Source organism: Emydura macquarii, unplaced genomic scaffold, assembly GCF_026122565.2.
Source record: "Emydura macquarii macquarii isolate MOO-44397 ecotype Brisbane River unplaced genomic scaffold, CSIRO-AGI_Emac_v2 contig_2825, whole genome shotgun sequence".
In the NCBI taxonomy this organism is placed as follows: domain Eukaryota; kingdom Metazoa; phylum Chordata; order Testudines; family Chelidae; genus Emydura; species Emydura macquarii.
Genome location: NW_027132962.1, coordinates 653,904 through 670,192, shown reverse-complemented (window position 1 = coordinate 670,192; position 16,289 = coordinate 653,904). Strand labels below are relative to the sequence as shown.

At 46.6% G+C, this 16,289-nt stretch overlaps 1 protein-coding gene across 4 annotated transcripts in view; it reads left to right on the top strand.

Annotated features, from left to right (window-relative positions):
* ZCCHC2 (zinc finger CCHC-type containing 2) overlaps positions 1–16,289 on the top strand; it is an 83,638-nt gene that overhangs the window by 45,325 nt on the left and 22,024 nt on the right. For all 4 annotated transcript variants that reach the window (XM_067567947.1, XM_067567946.1, XM_067567948.1 and 1 more), the window contains 3 exons: positions 1,645–1,780; positions 3,729–3,793; positions 15,579–15,673. In XM_067567947.1, the coding sequence (XP_067424048.1) occupies positions 1,645–1,780; positions 3,729–3,793; positions 15,579–15,673 (296 nt within the window). The remainder of the gene's footprint in view (positions 1–1,644; positions 1,781–3,728; positions 3,794–15,578; positions 15,674–16,289) is intronic.

Below are 16,289 nucleotides of genomic sequence, written 5' to 3'. Positions count from 1 at the left end.
TGAAGTTGTCTCCCTTCTTGTGGATAACTTCAGTCCCTATGTGTTTTGGGAGTCTCCTAGATGAATAAGTTTGTCTATAAGTCTGTTCTTACATACTTTTTCCATGTGCATCTGGTGCAGTTCTTGGGTCAGGAAAATTACATCTTTGGGGTAGTGGTGGTACACTGTAGGGAAGCTCGTATATCCCCTTTCTTCCCATTCTAGCTCCAAGTATTACCATCACTTGGAAAAAGTGCAAACTTATTTAGAGAGATAAGGTTGAGAATCTGAAAAGAAGAATCAAACAGTCTTAAAGCTTACTTGATGTTGTTGGAAAAGCAGCAAAGGGGTACATTGAAAACAGTGCCATTCCTAACCCTTTATCAGCTATTTCTTTAGCAGAAGCTTCTAAAAGTACTCTTGTACTATTCACAAAAGGGTTGGTTGTGGACCTTTCAGCGTGTCTATTTCAAGACTCTTTTGAGTTCTGATCAAGGTTTACTCAAACTATTTCCTGAAGATTTATTGGACTGTTTAACTTGCTTTAAAGCCTCTCTTCTGCTATCTTCCAGAGGTGCTTGATAACTAGCAACTGAAATTCTCTAATATCCCTATTGCCTTGGAATGCACTAGAGTGCCACTATCCCAAAATGGAATAAAGTTTTTGTATTGCTGTGCTTTCATGAAGCTGGCAAGAACAGCTAATTTAAAAATTTATTGAAAAGCAAATGGTCATATAGCAAAATACTGATGATAAATTTACTGTTCTTTGACTTTTTGTTCTAAGTCAACAGTGGGACACATCTGTGGATGACAGTTAAAGGATGGATTATAGGTCCATATGGCCTAGTGGCCCCCCCATCTTGTTCCAAAAGTCCATGTTGACCAATGCGTTTATACATAGTTACAAATCAATCACTGGCTGTTCCCAAGTGTGGATTGAGTGAAAGGCATTGAGGCCCAAAGTAAATGCCAAACACTAGATGAGATTTCACTACACTCTTCAAAAGTAGCTAGTGTGCCATCAGAGAATAAACAACCAGAGAGTTTTAAATTCTGTTACATGGTTGTACTGATGTTGAGCATAATGTGGTCTGTAGATAGTCGTGTACAATTTTTTCTAAATTTTTTAAATAATAGTATGTAGTCAGTTTGTCAATGTTCTTGAAGTTCATAGGAGGTGAAGGAAAACAAGTTTAGAACAAATCTAAATCTGGAAATCAATTGCTATTTAACCACTTTCTCATTTTAAGTGTGGGAAAAAAAAAACTATCATGAAACATTTTCATAAGATTTGTGAGAGTTTGTATACATCTTAAATTTTGTGTCAAAGAAAGAGTTTGTCTATACAGTGGGATAATACAACAGTTTTGGGCACTTCAGAAATCAGTCTAATAGAGCACATTACCATAAGACAAACCATAAGAGTCCCTGTTTAGTTAATAGGCAATTATATACTAAAGTAAATTTAAGGTTGATCTATCTTACAGCCATTCTAGTTTTTTTCTAAAAACAAGTTATATACAAGAGCATGTTTCATCTAGAGATCTACTGAGAAAAAGATTTCAACTTAGCACTTATCTTCACCGTATGCTACAAAATTGGGTATGCTGTTATAGAAATTGCAGACTTTTTTTAATACTTGTGTAATGTTTCTTTCAACAGCACTAGCAGTACAAAATGTTCTTCACTGGATGGCCTTAACATAAAACACTCTGAACAGAATGGGGTAGTGGATTGGAGAAGAAAAAACTGCACTGTTGAACAGCATCCAGAGCACTGTACAAACTTACTTGACCAGGTGTGTGGCTTGCATTTATTATTTCACATTTTTAAAATACAGTGGTAGGTAAGGATATTATCCAGAGCTCACCATTAAATTTCACTTCAAGGCTAATTATACACACTTCAGCATTCTTGAAACTGTTTAAGTTCAACTTGTTGATGACTATATTACTTAAAGAAATCTTCATCAAACTTTTTGTATAATTCTTACCTCTTCCTTACTAACAACCATATATTAAATTTACTGATCTATAATTAAAATGCCCTAATGAGATATATCTGAGCAGAAAGGTCAGTGTTCAATTCCAGTCAATTTCCTACAGGGAACTGCTTTTTTTTAAATGGGCTCTCAGTGGAGAGAATTCATAGCTTGAAGATTAAGCTGCTGCTTGCAATTAGGTTTAAAAAAAAAATGTGTTACCCTCTTGGGTACTGTTTAAAATGGTTCAACTGATGTCATTTAACACTTCGTATCTATTGTATCACACCTGGATTGTATATGCAACTAAAATGTTATCTTTTGCTGAAAGATAATTATAATGATGCTTATTTGTGGATATTCACTGTTCCCATCCCCATGATACTTACAGTGCAATTCTCCAGTAACCATTTCAAACAAAAGTAAGGATTACAAAAGTGGAAGAACTAAATTGGTAGATATAGTTACACACCAACTTTTCATGAGTCATCCTCGTTGCTTCTGAAAAAACTTTGTATGTAATAACCAATACTTACTATGGTATATCTCAATAAATGGGAATACATTTATTTTTCATCACACACACACACACAGTTGGGTATTGACAAAAATAGCAGTATTGGAAGCCAAAAGAACAGCTTCATGGGTCTTGCAAAATGCACAGTGAACTGTTTCCTTTAAAGTATAAAATCATAGAATGTTAATATTTCTACTATTAAGTCAAGAAGCAGAAAAAGTTAGTGTATAAGTATGAGACAGTAAACATAAATACTAGAGCAGGTTAAACACTACTTACACAGTAGACGCTTGTTTGCAGCAACACCTTGTAAGAGCATTTCTCCTGGGAACATTTTCTCTTCTGTGAATTGTCGACGTTCCTCATAACAGCAATAGCCACTTAAGAGCAATATAGCAAAAGGGCACCAATATGTTGCTATTAATGAGCATCTAATTTAAGGGGAATGATGAATATACCATAACCACAGACTTATTGGGATTTGTCAGAACCAATTTTCACTCATTTTCCAAATCACAGAAACTTCTTTACAGTCAAGGAGTGTGTAGCCTTCTTTTGGTTCAGTGTGCTACTCTTGAAAGATTGGGCATAATAATTAGGAGAAGCATCCTGTGAGAGCATAGATGGCATATTCCTCTCTGACTTATCTCTGGCTGGTACCAACAACCCAGAATGGAGGAAACCATTTCTAAACGTTGGTCTCAATACGTGTGTGGTGTGCAGCCGAGTGATGAAGTAGAGTAACTTATAGCATGTAGACACTCTTCCAAATTGTTGTTAAACTCACTCAGTCATGAGACTAGCTTCTCCTCTCAGCAGCGTCAATAGACACAAGCATTGTGAATAATTCTGAAGATCAATCTGATTCTTTCCAAGGACTCAAATCAGCAATTTGGTTCACTCTTCCAAATACTTGCTGATACTCATAATCAACACTTTTTTCCACTAGATAGTACCATTCAGTCAAGGAAGACCACATAAATATAATTTCTGGCAATTGTAAATGACAAAAATATCTTTATACAATGCTTTTGGATTTCTAGAAACACATGTTACCATAATACTATAGCACCTAGGACCCTTAGCCGTGAACTATAAATGGGGGAAAGACTATCTCTGCCTCTGAAGAACTCTTGCTAAACTTTGTGAACCTTATACTTTTGTCCACTGCTAGGTGTAAAATGTACATTTTGCTTGGTTCTTGTGGAGTTTTATTTTCTAACTACCATCTTGTTGTTTGCTCTTTAGCATGCAGGAGAGAAACGGGGCTTATCTTCAATAAACAAAAAGAAAGGAAAGCCACAACTGGAAAAGTAGGTTTTAATTTCACATAACTAGTAACCAAGGACCTAAATATAATGCATGCATTCAGTAAAAGTGTGATTAATCCATGGTTAATCAAAGGGCTTGGTTTCCATTAACATTCAGATTTGAGGATTTTTACTTTTTTTTCCAGCAATTTCTTAAAAGCTGGATTCTTCTTTGAGTGGTGTCCCTGTGGGTGCTCCACTGTAGGTGTCAGCACGTTCTCAATCAGAGATTTTAACAGCAGTGCTTGTCCAGGTTGCGCATGTGCAGCCACAGTTTTGCGGCGCTGTTGCACCTTTTCTGGCACATGCACAACCTAATTGCCTCAATTCCTTCTCAACAATCTGCGGTCGAAGGTGGAGCCATCAGCAGTTCTTAGGTTAGCTCGTCCAATTAGTTATAGTATTTAGAAATAGTTTTAATTTACTCAGTAGTTAGTCTTACTTACCTTACCCCTCTACCAAAAATTTTTTTTTTTTGGTATTTTGCTCCTTTGCCTTCCTTCCCTTATAGAGTAGACTAGGTTTTCCACCCAGGGACCTTCACATCATGTCTGGTTTGCCAGGATTTAAAAGATGTATGTCTTGCAGAAATGTCATCTCAGCATCAGTTGGACACTCCCAATGTGTCCGCTGTTTGGGTAAGGATCACATACCCCAAAAATGTACACACTGTAAGAACCTCAGAGCCAGGAGAGATGGGGACCTCCAACTTAAACTCATTCTGATGGAAAAGTCATCTATACCCTCCTCTGACCCTGGCCTAGATACTTTCTTCAGAAAGAACAGGAAAATCCTCACGTAAAAGAGCCTCAACCTCACCCAGGAGGGAGCCAACGAAGAGGAGTTCACCAGCCAAGACTCCTCTAACTACCAACAGCTCCAAGACTAATTACCTATCAGGCACCAGGTTCCTGAGATACTGCTCATGCCATGGCACCAAGGGACTCCCAATGTTCCAGTGCGGAGTTGAGTCAAAAACAAAGCGACCTCCTCCACTATGGCACTGACAAAGCAAATGGCACAAAGACTAGCCTCCAAGTCATACCACCACCAGCTGCAATAACGTTGGCATGCACAGCAGTTACGGCACCGATTGTAGCACTGACCTCCATCATGGCATCAATGACCGTTAGGGTGCCAACTCCAAGCATGGTGCAGACAGTGATCACAGCACTGACTGTGGCGCCGATGTCGGCATCGGATATAGCACCAATCAATCGGATATATCGGATATATGCCACAGACTCAGATTACGGCATCGATATGAACCATGGCACCAACATCAACATTGGCCCAAAAAGGCACAGAGAAACAGAAGCGCTGCCAACACGGATACATGACAATAACTCTTCACCTCAGTCGCCCTTGCTTGGCACAAATATCTCTCCAGGGCACTTCGCACATGACGAGGCCTTCTCTCCAATCCCATTCGGAAGCGGAGTCGAGCGAGGGAGAAGAGGGTGAATTCTCCTCCCAACATTTCTCCCCTAGTAGACCAATACCTGAAGCGTCTAGACATAGATCACTGGACATCACACACAGCCATGGTACAGAGACCATTGTGGTTCAAACCACCCATGCCTTATCCCATGCAATGGCCAAATTGGGATGCTATATTAGATGGAATGGTCAAACTATACTAGACTCTCCAGCCCCTAGGGACAGACTCAGATCTTCAACATGATCTTTGACATGATCTGGTTGTCTGAACCAACCCCTGAAACTGCTGAAGAAAGGGAGGAAAGCATTGAACAGGACACGTCACCGGCTATGCATGATTCCTCTTCCTCACTGAATGAAGCAATGATACCTCTCCCGCCTACTACTGCTGATGACTTCAAGCACTTTCAGGAGCTTTTAAAAAGGGTGGCGGAGAACCTGGAAATCACAGGGTATGTACGCACTGACGGCGACAAATTTGCCGCCGTCAGATCGATCTGTCCGGATCAATTGAGTGATAGTGAAGACCCACTCAATCGATCCAGAAGTTGATAAAATTAAACCACTTTCTCAAAAGGTGCAGCACAGTGGAGGCGGCTCGCTAAAGAAAAGTTAGGAAGTCGACGGGAGTTACGCAAGCTATGCAGAGTAGCTTGCATAACTCCCTTCAACTGCCGCTGAATTTTCCAGTAAGTGTGTACTAAGTCCCACTTGAGATCACTGAATCCCACTGCAAATTATCCTTACTGCAGCCTTTCCAAAGATTGCTTTACCAAAGCAAAATTCCACTTTGAACCTAGTATAACAACTGGAGTTCACAGAAGCATACCTGGATTCGATAACAGCCGGGGCATCGCTACCAGAGACCAGGTTTCATAGCATAATAAACCTAATATCAGTGATAAGAAACAGCCCAACCCTAACTGCACGCACATGCCTACAATTACTAGGACATATGGCAGCCACTACCTTCATGGTGAAATACGCACGTCTACACATACGCTGCCTACAGGTGGCTATTCACCGTCTACAAGCCACACAAGCACAATCTAAACAAAATACTGGTGATGCTAAACAGAGTCAAAGAATCCCTACTATGGTGGTCTCAACCCACCTACATGATGACCGGGATCCTGTTCTCACAGGAACTACCCTTGGTTATGATTACCACAGATGCATCCATGCTGGGGTGGGAGGTACACTACAAAGCCATACAAACCAGGGCCGGTGTCAAAAACTTAAACGAACTTACACGTAAACCTATTAGAACTCCGAGCAGTTCGCAACACATGCTTCCACTTTCTCCCACTCAAAAAACAAGACGATAAAGATAATGACACGTTTTATATAAATCAGCGGGGAGGAGCAAGATTCCACTCCTTACACACAAGTGATTAAACTCTCTGGAATTGCTGCATCCAACACATCAGTGGTGTACTTGCCAGGATGCCAGAACAACAGTGCAGATACCCTCAGCAGACAGTTCATTCACAAACACAAATGGGAGTTGAACAACATGATTCTGCAAAACATTTTTCAACACTGGCGCATCACCCAACCATTGACCTCTTTGCTACAGCACAAAATTGCATGTGCCCCACTTCTGCTCATTAGCAGGGCTGTGACCGGAATTGATGGGAGACACTTCTCCTTAATTTGGAGCAGAGTTATTCACAAAAGACACATGGACAGGGTGACGCTAATAATGATGGTGCCCACATGGCCCAGACAAACCTGGTAGTTTTACCTACTTCAGATGTCAGTACGCACACCGATCACTCTCCCACTTCGCAATGATCTATCTCAGGACAACAGGAGGATCCTCTCTCCAGATCTACAGAAACATCACTTAACTTCCTAAGTCGTTCTACCAAGAAGAGCTGGACTGTTCAGAAGATGTAAAACACATATTATTTAACAGCAGGAAGTCTACAACACAAGAAACTTGCCTTCAGAAATGGCATAGATTCAGTTTATGGTGCAAAGATAAACACATCGCTGCGACATCCGCACCAATCCCAATTGTCCTGGAATACATCCTACAATTTAAAAAAATCAGACCTATCCATTAGCTCAGTCAAAGTCTATTTAACGGCCATTACAGCTTTCCATGATAAAATCGACAGTAAGATACTGTTCGCACACCAACAGTGAAATGCTTCATCAGAAGTATCCAAAATGTACACCCAGAGATATGTGCTCCTACAGTACCATGGGACCTAAAGCTAGTCCTGAGAGTCTTTACCAAACTCCCATTTGAGCTCTTAGCAACGTGCTCCATGGTACATATGTCCATGAAAGTGTCATTTCTATTGGCCATCACATTGACCTGTTATGTGGGAAAAATTGGGGCACTCATGGCCTACCCATTCTATACGATCTTTCACAAGGACAAAGTCACACTTAGATCCCATCCAAAATTCCTCTTCGAGTGACTGCTCATGTTCATTCCAATATGGGTGAGTGCACGCCAGTGTGCACAGGTTCCCGGGATTTTTTCCCCCACTGTAGGGTCAGCTCTGGTGCCCCCTGGAGTCCCATGCACATGCCACGATATATGAGGCACTGCCGACCCTACGGCCCCTCAGTTCCTTCTTTCCACTCGTGACGGTTGCTGGAATGACTCTTGCTCTTCGCAAGTACTATTTCCCTTATTGAACTTTGTTGTTATTGTCTTAGTTAAGTAGTTGTTAATTAGAGTTAGTTAGAATAGATTAGAAGCCTCAAGGGCTTTGGGTGGCCGGGCTATGCCCAGGTCACCTGGCGTCAAGCCTTGCACCTCAGGCAGGAAGGCTTTCCCGCTTAGTGACCCCCATGCCTGCTGTCTCAAGTACTTGGAGGAACAGCACAGGAGGGAAAAGTGCAAGATTTGTAAGGCTTTTAAGCCAAGGACCCAGAAAGACCAGAACATTAGGCTAAAAGCTATCCTGATTGAAGCAGTGCTCCGCCCGGCCTCCGAGCCCCCCATCTACCTTGGCGCCAAACGTCTCTTCAGTGCAGAGCACACCACCGGCACCGGTGTCGACTCGGCGCAGAGAGGCATATCTGGTGCCGAAGAAAAAGAAGAGGCAGCACATGGAGCGCAGACACTCCTCTGTGCTACCGGTACAGGCGGGGTCAAGTGTGGAGGTGCACCAGCTACAGCCCGTCAAGTCTTCTCCGGTGCCTGCACCTCTGAGCAGGGAGCCTTCCCCGACTCCTGGGAGTGGGGGAGTGCCCCTGCTGATGCCGTCGACACTGGAGACTTGTCAGGCAGCAAGAGCCCTGATGGTTTTGACCATGCCTCTGCCCTCCTCCACTGAGGGAAAGAGGGCTTGTGTCCTGGGGCAAACCCGCGTTGGGCCCCCGAAGGGCGGTCGAGACCCCTAGCAGTGGTGGAAAGTTCTCCCGCTGGACAGCCATCGAGGGTAGAGCTTGGAGACTCCCCTGCCAGCAGCTCAGAGTCCAGCTCATTGAGCCAATCCTCCCCTCGGCACTGAAGTCGGTCCCCGATGCCAGAGGCAGCACAGACAAGGCGGCACCGCTCAAGGGCCACCTTGTGGCGCAGGGACAGTTCACGTTCCCAGTACTAAGATGGTCGTCCACAACTATGTGTCACAGGACCCGGTCACCGGTGGGGAGCCCGGAACCGAAGGCCGCACCAGCACCGACTCAACGCAGATCCCGGTTGACCGAGTCAGGCGCAAGGCTCCAGGCAGCACCGCTCCCGTTCCCCTAGGGGCAAACCGTACCGAACGTAGTCGGTGCTGAGACGGCGGGCATTCACATCGACCTCCTCAGAGCGTGCCTCCGCTCGCCAGCACTGGTCGCAGAGGCAGTCCTCGTCATCCGACACATCAGAGGCATCGAGAGGACAATTCCCGGCATGGGGCAGCACCAAGGGCTGGAGGCGAGCTCGGCACCACCACTCCAGTGGTTCGGGCCTTGGCTCCAGTTGTCCACGAGGCTCCTCAGCCGGTGCTGATGCCAGTCCCTGGTTGGCCCCAGGGTCAATGGCAATGGCCTTATTGAGGCCCATGGGGCGTTCAGATGGGGCAGAGGACACTGTCCGTCCCATCATCAGGGGACCAGTTGGTGCTCCCTGCACTGGACAAACCCCGTAAACGCCATTCCTCGGACAAGGGATCCAGGGGAGGAACCCCTCCATGTGTGCACCCCATTGCCAGGGGGACAAGCGGTCGCAGTCCTCCCCAGACGAAGCAGCCTCCAGGGACCACATGGTGCTGCAGAGGGACTTCAGGGCGCACCAGGAGCTGCTTAAGATCGTGGCCTCTAACTTAAACCTAGAGGTCAAAGAATTAGTGGAGGAAGAGGTGCTTCAATGTGCTGGGGGCAGAGGGCCCATCAAGGGTAGCTCTGCCCGTACACGACAGTGTCCTTAAACTCGCCAAGGCCCTGTGGCAAACCCCTGCCTTGGTCACTCCTATATCCAAGGGGCTGAGAAAAAGTACTATGTCCTGGCTGAAGGGTTTGAGTTCCTCTTCACCCACCCGGCCCCAGGAACCCTAGTGGTGGATGCTGCCAACCAGTGAGACAAGCAGGGGTATCGGGTCCACTCCCGAAAACAAGGACAACAAGAAACTGGACTTGTTTGGGAGAAAAGTTTATTCAACTGCGGCCCTGTAGTTTCGAATTGCTAACCACAAGGCCCTGCTGGGCCAGTACAACTTTAATTTGTGGGACTCCCTCAGACGGTTCGCTGAGGCTTTGCCCCAAGACCAGGCCACAGACTTCGCCACGGCCCTCGATGAGGGGATCACAGTGGCTAGGGTGGCGCTGCAGACTTGGCGAGCAGGGCTATGGCCTCTGCCATCGCCATGAGGCGGGGCTTGTGGCTGCAGTCCTTGGCTCTTGCAGGAGGTGCAGCGGTCCATTCAGGACCTCCCCTTTGATGGGTCAGGCCTGTTCTCTGATAAAACTGATGAGAAGCTGCATGGCCTTAAGGACTCAAGGACCATGCTTCACTCCTTGGGCCTGTATATGCCCCAGGCTTCTAGGCGGCAGTCACAGCCCCGGGTATAGCAACAACTGAGGCCCCTGCCTAGGCCCTTTCAGCCCCATAGGGGCAGGGACAGAAATAGGGGGTTTGGAAGGCGAAATTGGCCCCCTAGTTCATCCCCAGCCTCCCAGCAGGGGCCCCGTAAGGGATCAGGCAATAACAAAGGGCAATTTTGATGGTGCGCCGGAGGGTGGCACCCTTACCTTCTCCCTAGATCCACCCCGCCCCTTCCTGAGCAGACTAAGGCCCATATATGCCGAATGGGCAAGCATTACATCGGACCATTGGGTCCTCAGAATGGTTCTCTGGACTATGCCCTGCAATTCACTTCACTCCCCTCCCGCCCCTCTTCAGGGACCCCTCTCACGAGCAACTCCTCTTGGAGGAGATAGTCACCCTCCTCGACATGGGGCCAGTGGAAATAGTCCCCCAAAACGAGAATGGGAAGGGATTCTATTCCAGGTACTTCCTCATCCCCCAAGGCAAAGAGGGGTCTGAGATCCATATTAGACCTGCATCATCTGAACAAATACATCAGACGGCTCAGGTTTCACATGGTCTCCCTAGCCTCCCTGCTGGATCCAGGAGACTGGTATGCCACCCTCGACCTGAAGGACGCATACTTCCATGTGTCTATACTCCCCAGCCACAGGCGTTTCCTCTGTTTCACGGTGGCTTAGGCCCATTACCAATTTACGGCCCTACCCTATGGCCTCTCATCGGCCCCCAGAGTGTTCACCAAATGCATGGCGGTGGTTGCGGCCCACCTAAGGCGCAGGGGTGTGTAGATCTTCCTGTACCTGGATGACTGGTTAATCAGGGGCAGGTCCAGGTCCCATGTGCAGGATAGTGTGACCCTCACCTGCGCCACATGCAGCAGGCTGGGACTGCTCATAAACAAGCAGAAATCAACACTAACCCCGGTACAGCATATAGAATTCATTGGGGCCACCCTGGACGCTTCCCAGGCCAGAGCCTTCCTCCCACAACCCCGGTTCGAGGCTATGGCTGCGATTATCGCCCAGCTGCATCGGTGCCCCACAACAGCCAGGCACTGCCTACAGCTGTTAGGCCACATGGCGGCCTGCACATACGTAGTGTGGGCTAGCTCGCCTGAGGCTCAGGCCACTCCAGGCATGGTTGGCCTCGGCGTACATGCCGAGCAGATACCCCTTGAACAGGGTGGTGACGGTTCCCCTGTCAGTCCTGGCCTCCCTAAACTGCTGGCAGGCTCTCAGTGGAGAGAGGCATCCCTTTCAGAGATCTGGGCCCGTCGGTCACCCTGATCTCCAAAGCCTCGGATGTGGGGAAGGGAGCCCACATCAGTGCCAACTTGGGCACTCGGGGGCTCTGGACGAAGGAGGAGAGGCGCCTGCAAATCAATGTAAAAGAGCTCGGTCATCTGATTAGCGTGCAAGGTGTTCCTCGGGTTCCTGGCAGGCAGGGTGATGCAAGTGCTGACAGACAACACCGCAGCTATGTTTTATATAAATAGGCGGGGGGGCGGCGCGCTCCTCGGCCCTCTGCCAGGAAGCCATCTGCCTGTGGGACTTTTCAGTGAGGCACGACTTCCACTTGTCTGCCTCTTATCTTCTGGAGGTGAGGAACGATGAGGTGGATCGCCTCAGCATGTCGTTTCTACCCCGCCACAACTGGTCATTGCACCCAGAGGTCGTGCATTTAATCTGCAAGTGGGGTGTTCCCTGACTGGACTTGTTTGTGTCATCCTGGAACAAGAAGTGCCCGAGGTTCTGCTCCCTGCGGGGTCGTGAGCCAGGCTTGATATCCAACGCGTTCCTCATCGAATGGACAGGGACCTTCATGTACACGTTTCTTTCCCATTCTGCTCCTGCCCAAGGTCCTCCTGAAAATCAATAGGGACAGAGCAGACGTGATACTCATCGCCCCGGCCTGGCCGAGACAGCATTGGTTCAGTATGCTGATGGACCCATTGATTGCCCCGCCCATGGAGCTCCCGAGACTGCATGACCTTCCCAGGACCGTGGTCGACTGCTGCACCTGGACCTGGACTCCCTGCACCTCACGGCCTGGAGACTGTGTGGCTGATGGAGGGAGAAAGAGCCTGCTCAGCGCAGGTCCAACAAGTTCTGCTGGGCAGCAGAAAACCTTGAACATAGGTCGTGTATCGGGGTAAGTGGAGGCGGTTTAACTCTTGGGCAGAGTCCCGGGGTATTCTGCCAAGCCTCTCCTATCCAGGCGATCCTGGAGTATTTGCTCCAGCTAAAGCTTCAGGACATGGCACTGGCCTCCCTGAGGGTTCACCTGGCGGCCATCTCGGCCTTCCATCAGCCACTAGAGGGAAGATCCCTGTTCTCCCACCCCATGTCGGTTAGGTTCCTCAAGAGAGTGGAGAGGCTCTATCTACAGTTCCACGACCCGGTGCCTCCCTGGGATCTCAACCTGGTCCTCTGCAGACTCACAGGGCCCCGTTTGAGCCTATGGCTTCATGCCCTCTGCTCATCCTTTCATGGCAGGTAGCCTTCCTGGTGGCCATTACCTCGGCTAGGAGGGTCTCCGAGATTAGAGCCTTGACCTCAGATCCCCCTTATACTGTATTCTACAAGGATAAGGTGCAGTTGAGGCCGCATCCAGTCTTCCTGCCCAAAGTGGTTTCCCAATTTCATTATAACCAAGATATCTTTCTCCCCGTGCTTTTTCCCAAACCGCACGGTTCGGAGAAGGAGCGGCCTACTACATCGAGAGGACAAAGCCATTCGGAAATCGATGCAGCTCTTCGTCGCAGTGGTGGACCTAATGAAAGGATCACTTGTCTCCACCCAGCGCATCTCCATGTGGATCACCTCCTGCATCGAGTGCTGCTATGAGCAGGTGAATGTGCCACTTCCGGGTGTCATCACAGCGCACTCAACCCGGGCTCAGGCCTCCTCTGCGGCCTTCCTGGAAAGAATGCCCCTGCAGGACATCTGCAGAGCCACCACCTGGTCGGTGCACACCTTCACATCCCACTACGCCATCATTCAGCAGACGAGAGAGGATGCGGGTTTTGGCAGAGCCGTGCTGAGGGCAGCTCACCGGTAACTCCTACCCACCTCCAAAGTATTGCATTTTAATCACCTATATTGGAATCACTCGAAGATGATGGTTACTCACCAGTAACTGTTGTTCTTCGAGACGCGTTGCTCATGTCCGTTCCACAACCCACCCTCTATCCCCGCTGTCGGAGTTGGCAGAAAGAAGGGACTAAGGGGCCGTAGGATCGGCAGTGCCTCATATACCGCGACATGCTTGCAGGACTCCAGGGTGCACCAGAGCCGACCCTACGGGGTCTGCAAGGGGGAAAATGTTCCGGGAACCCATGCACGGTGGCGTGCACTCACCTATGTTGGAATGGACATGAGCAACACATCTCGAAGAACAACAGTTGCTGGTAAGTAACCATGTTTCCTTACCAAAAATCATTTCAACCTCTCACATAAACCAACCTATTCACTTACCCACCTTCTTCCCAAAACCCCATGATAATGCGTAATACTCTATATTATGTACACTGGACGTCAGATCCGCAATAGCCTTCTACCTAAACAGGACAAAACCCTTCAAGAAATCCACTAAACTCTTTGTATCTATTGCAGAACTAACAAAAGGTACTGTGAGCTCTACTCAGAGATTATCAAAGTGGATATCAGGTTGCATACACTTATGTTATTAAACAGAAAAACACACGCTCCCAGAACCTCTGCAGCTACAGTGTTCCTCAGTAATGTATTGGTTATAGATATATGCAAAGTAGCTACTTTGTTTCAGCACATACTTTTACAAAACTACACTGTTGATCAGGCATCCAGATTGGACATGTCAATAGGCCTAACAGTACTTTCATCTATTCAACCAACTGGCTCTGAAATCCTTTCCACCAAATGAGGGACACTGCTCTAGAGTCACCTAGAATGGAACACCCACAGGGACACCACTCGAAGAAGAGGTTACTCACCTTGTGCAGTAACTGAAGTTCTTCGAGATGTGTGTCTCTGTTCCCCTACCCACCCTTCTGCCCTCTACCTCAGAGTTCAGGGACAGGACTCTTCAGTAGAGAAGGAAAAGAGGGGTTTGGGATGTGCATGTGCCAAAATGGGTGCCAACGGTGCCGCAAGACAGCAGCCACGCATGCATGACTTGGACAAGCACTGCTGTCAAAATCTCTGATCAAGGACACACAGACAACTAGAGTGGAGCGCACACAGGGAGACTCATCTTGAAGAACCTCTGTTACTGCATAAGGTGAGTAACCTTTTCTTCCCTTCTTTGACTGATAGTTTTGAGCTTGCATTCTATGCCTTGAAGATATAGGTCTTAAAATGGATTCTATCAAATGGAGGCATGCAAATGTACATGTTTTTTAAATGATTGGCCTTTTTGTAAGTGTGAATATAAGGATGCATTGGATACTGTTCCTTTTTCAACCATTTGCTTCAGCTTGAAATTGCTTAAAACAATTGCCATGTTGTGCAAACTTGCAAGGGATGGATGAAGGACAGAGAGTAAGTCTAATCCTGAATGGATTTCCTTTTTCTTAACATTTGTTGCTATGTGAAAGTTAAAGCATGTAAAATTATCCAGAACACTTCATTAAAATGCAACCACAATAATTGACTAGAACAGAGGTCCTCAAATTGTGGGTCGTGCCCCACTAAGGAGGCATGGAAGAACGTTCGGGGGCGGGGAGGGGGGGTATGGCTGAGCCGGGATGGGAAGGGAGCGCCACTTAGCCCTGCTCTCAGGCTCAGCGCCCGGCCCCTAGCTCATGCTCAGTGCCATTTGAGCCTTGGCGGGGAGATGGGAGAGGTAAAAAAGTTGGGGGACCACAGGGCTAGAAAAATCTGACCTTTCTCAATGTACAGTAATTTGGTGGTGATGGATATCTTCAAATTACTTCAGACATTTCTGTAAGCTGGTAGCACAATGTGAAACCCTTAAGCCATTTGCACCATTTTGTATTACCATATATATAGCTATATATCTCAAAGTTGAAATCTGCCATTTTGTTGTCCAGCACCCTAACACTTGTAAGGCAGTCTGGTATGTGTCTCAGCTATACTTCTATTACCCACCTGAAGAAACTTTCCAGCTTCCCATCTGCTTGCTCATATATATCTTTACTAAATATATTGAATAATGATTTGCAATTTTGACCCGTGATATATCCCAGTATTAATCTCTGTAGGGTACTGTTTGTATTGTTAAGTACATTTGCAGTGAGAAGTAAATATCCCACTACAAATAAAAGCAATATTACATACCTTTGTACTCCATTTGGTTATCTTTGCCAAAATGATATTTGAAAAATATTCTTTAATTTTATCTATCTAGGGATAAAATAAAGAAAACTGACAGCAGATTGAGCAATAGGACAAATGGAATTAGAGTTGCAGCAACACAGCACATCCGTGCAGGGGCAGCAAAAGGTAAGACATTCCCTTCAGGAAAAGGATTCTTATTAACTATAATAAAATAGCACTCATTATACTAACCAAATCTGTTAAAGCTACCATAATTTTAATCTAGTCCTATTTTTGCATAAGAACTACATGCATGTTTAAGATTGCTCAGTTTCAAGGTCACCTGCTAGAGTGATTGTAATAGTTAGGAACAGTGATACTAAATTAAAGGGCGGTTCCAATATGTATGGTTTTTTTTTTTTACTGTTATCTGAAATCAGTAACTGTTTCCCCCCCTCCATATTAAACACTTCCCCCAATCTCTGGAGCCCTGCAAATCCACAGATATCCGTGGACCATTTTTTGCAGATCACAAATTGGATGATGATACAAATTTTGTGTCCACACAGGGCTCTCTACCCATCTCCTTTTTTGTTTTGGACAAAAAACAAACTTAAGCCTGTTTACTTCTGTCTCCCACGTCAGCACAACTATTGATACCATATTAGTTAGCTTGTTCCCTTCTGCTGGCTTCCCTGCTTCCTTCTGTAGCATCCAAGGAAAAGTACTGTGAGGCTAGGCATAAATGACTACTTAAAACACAAGCAGTAGATTAAAGTGAGAAACTTTCTGAATCAGCACA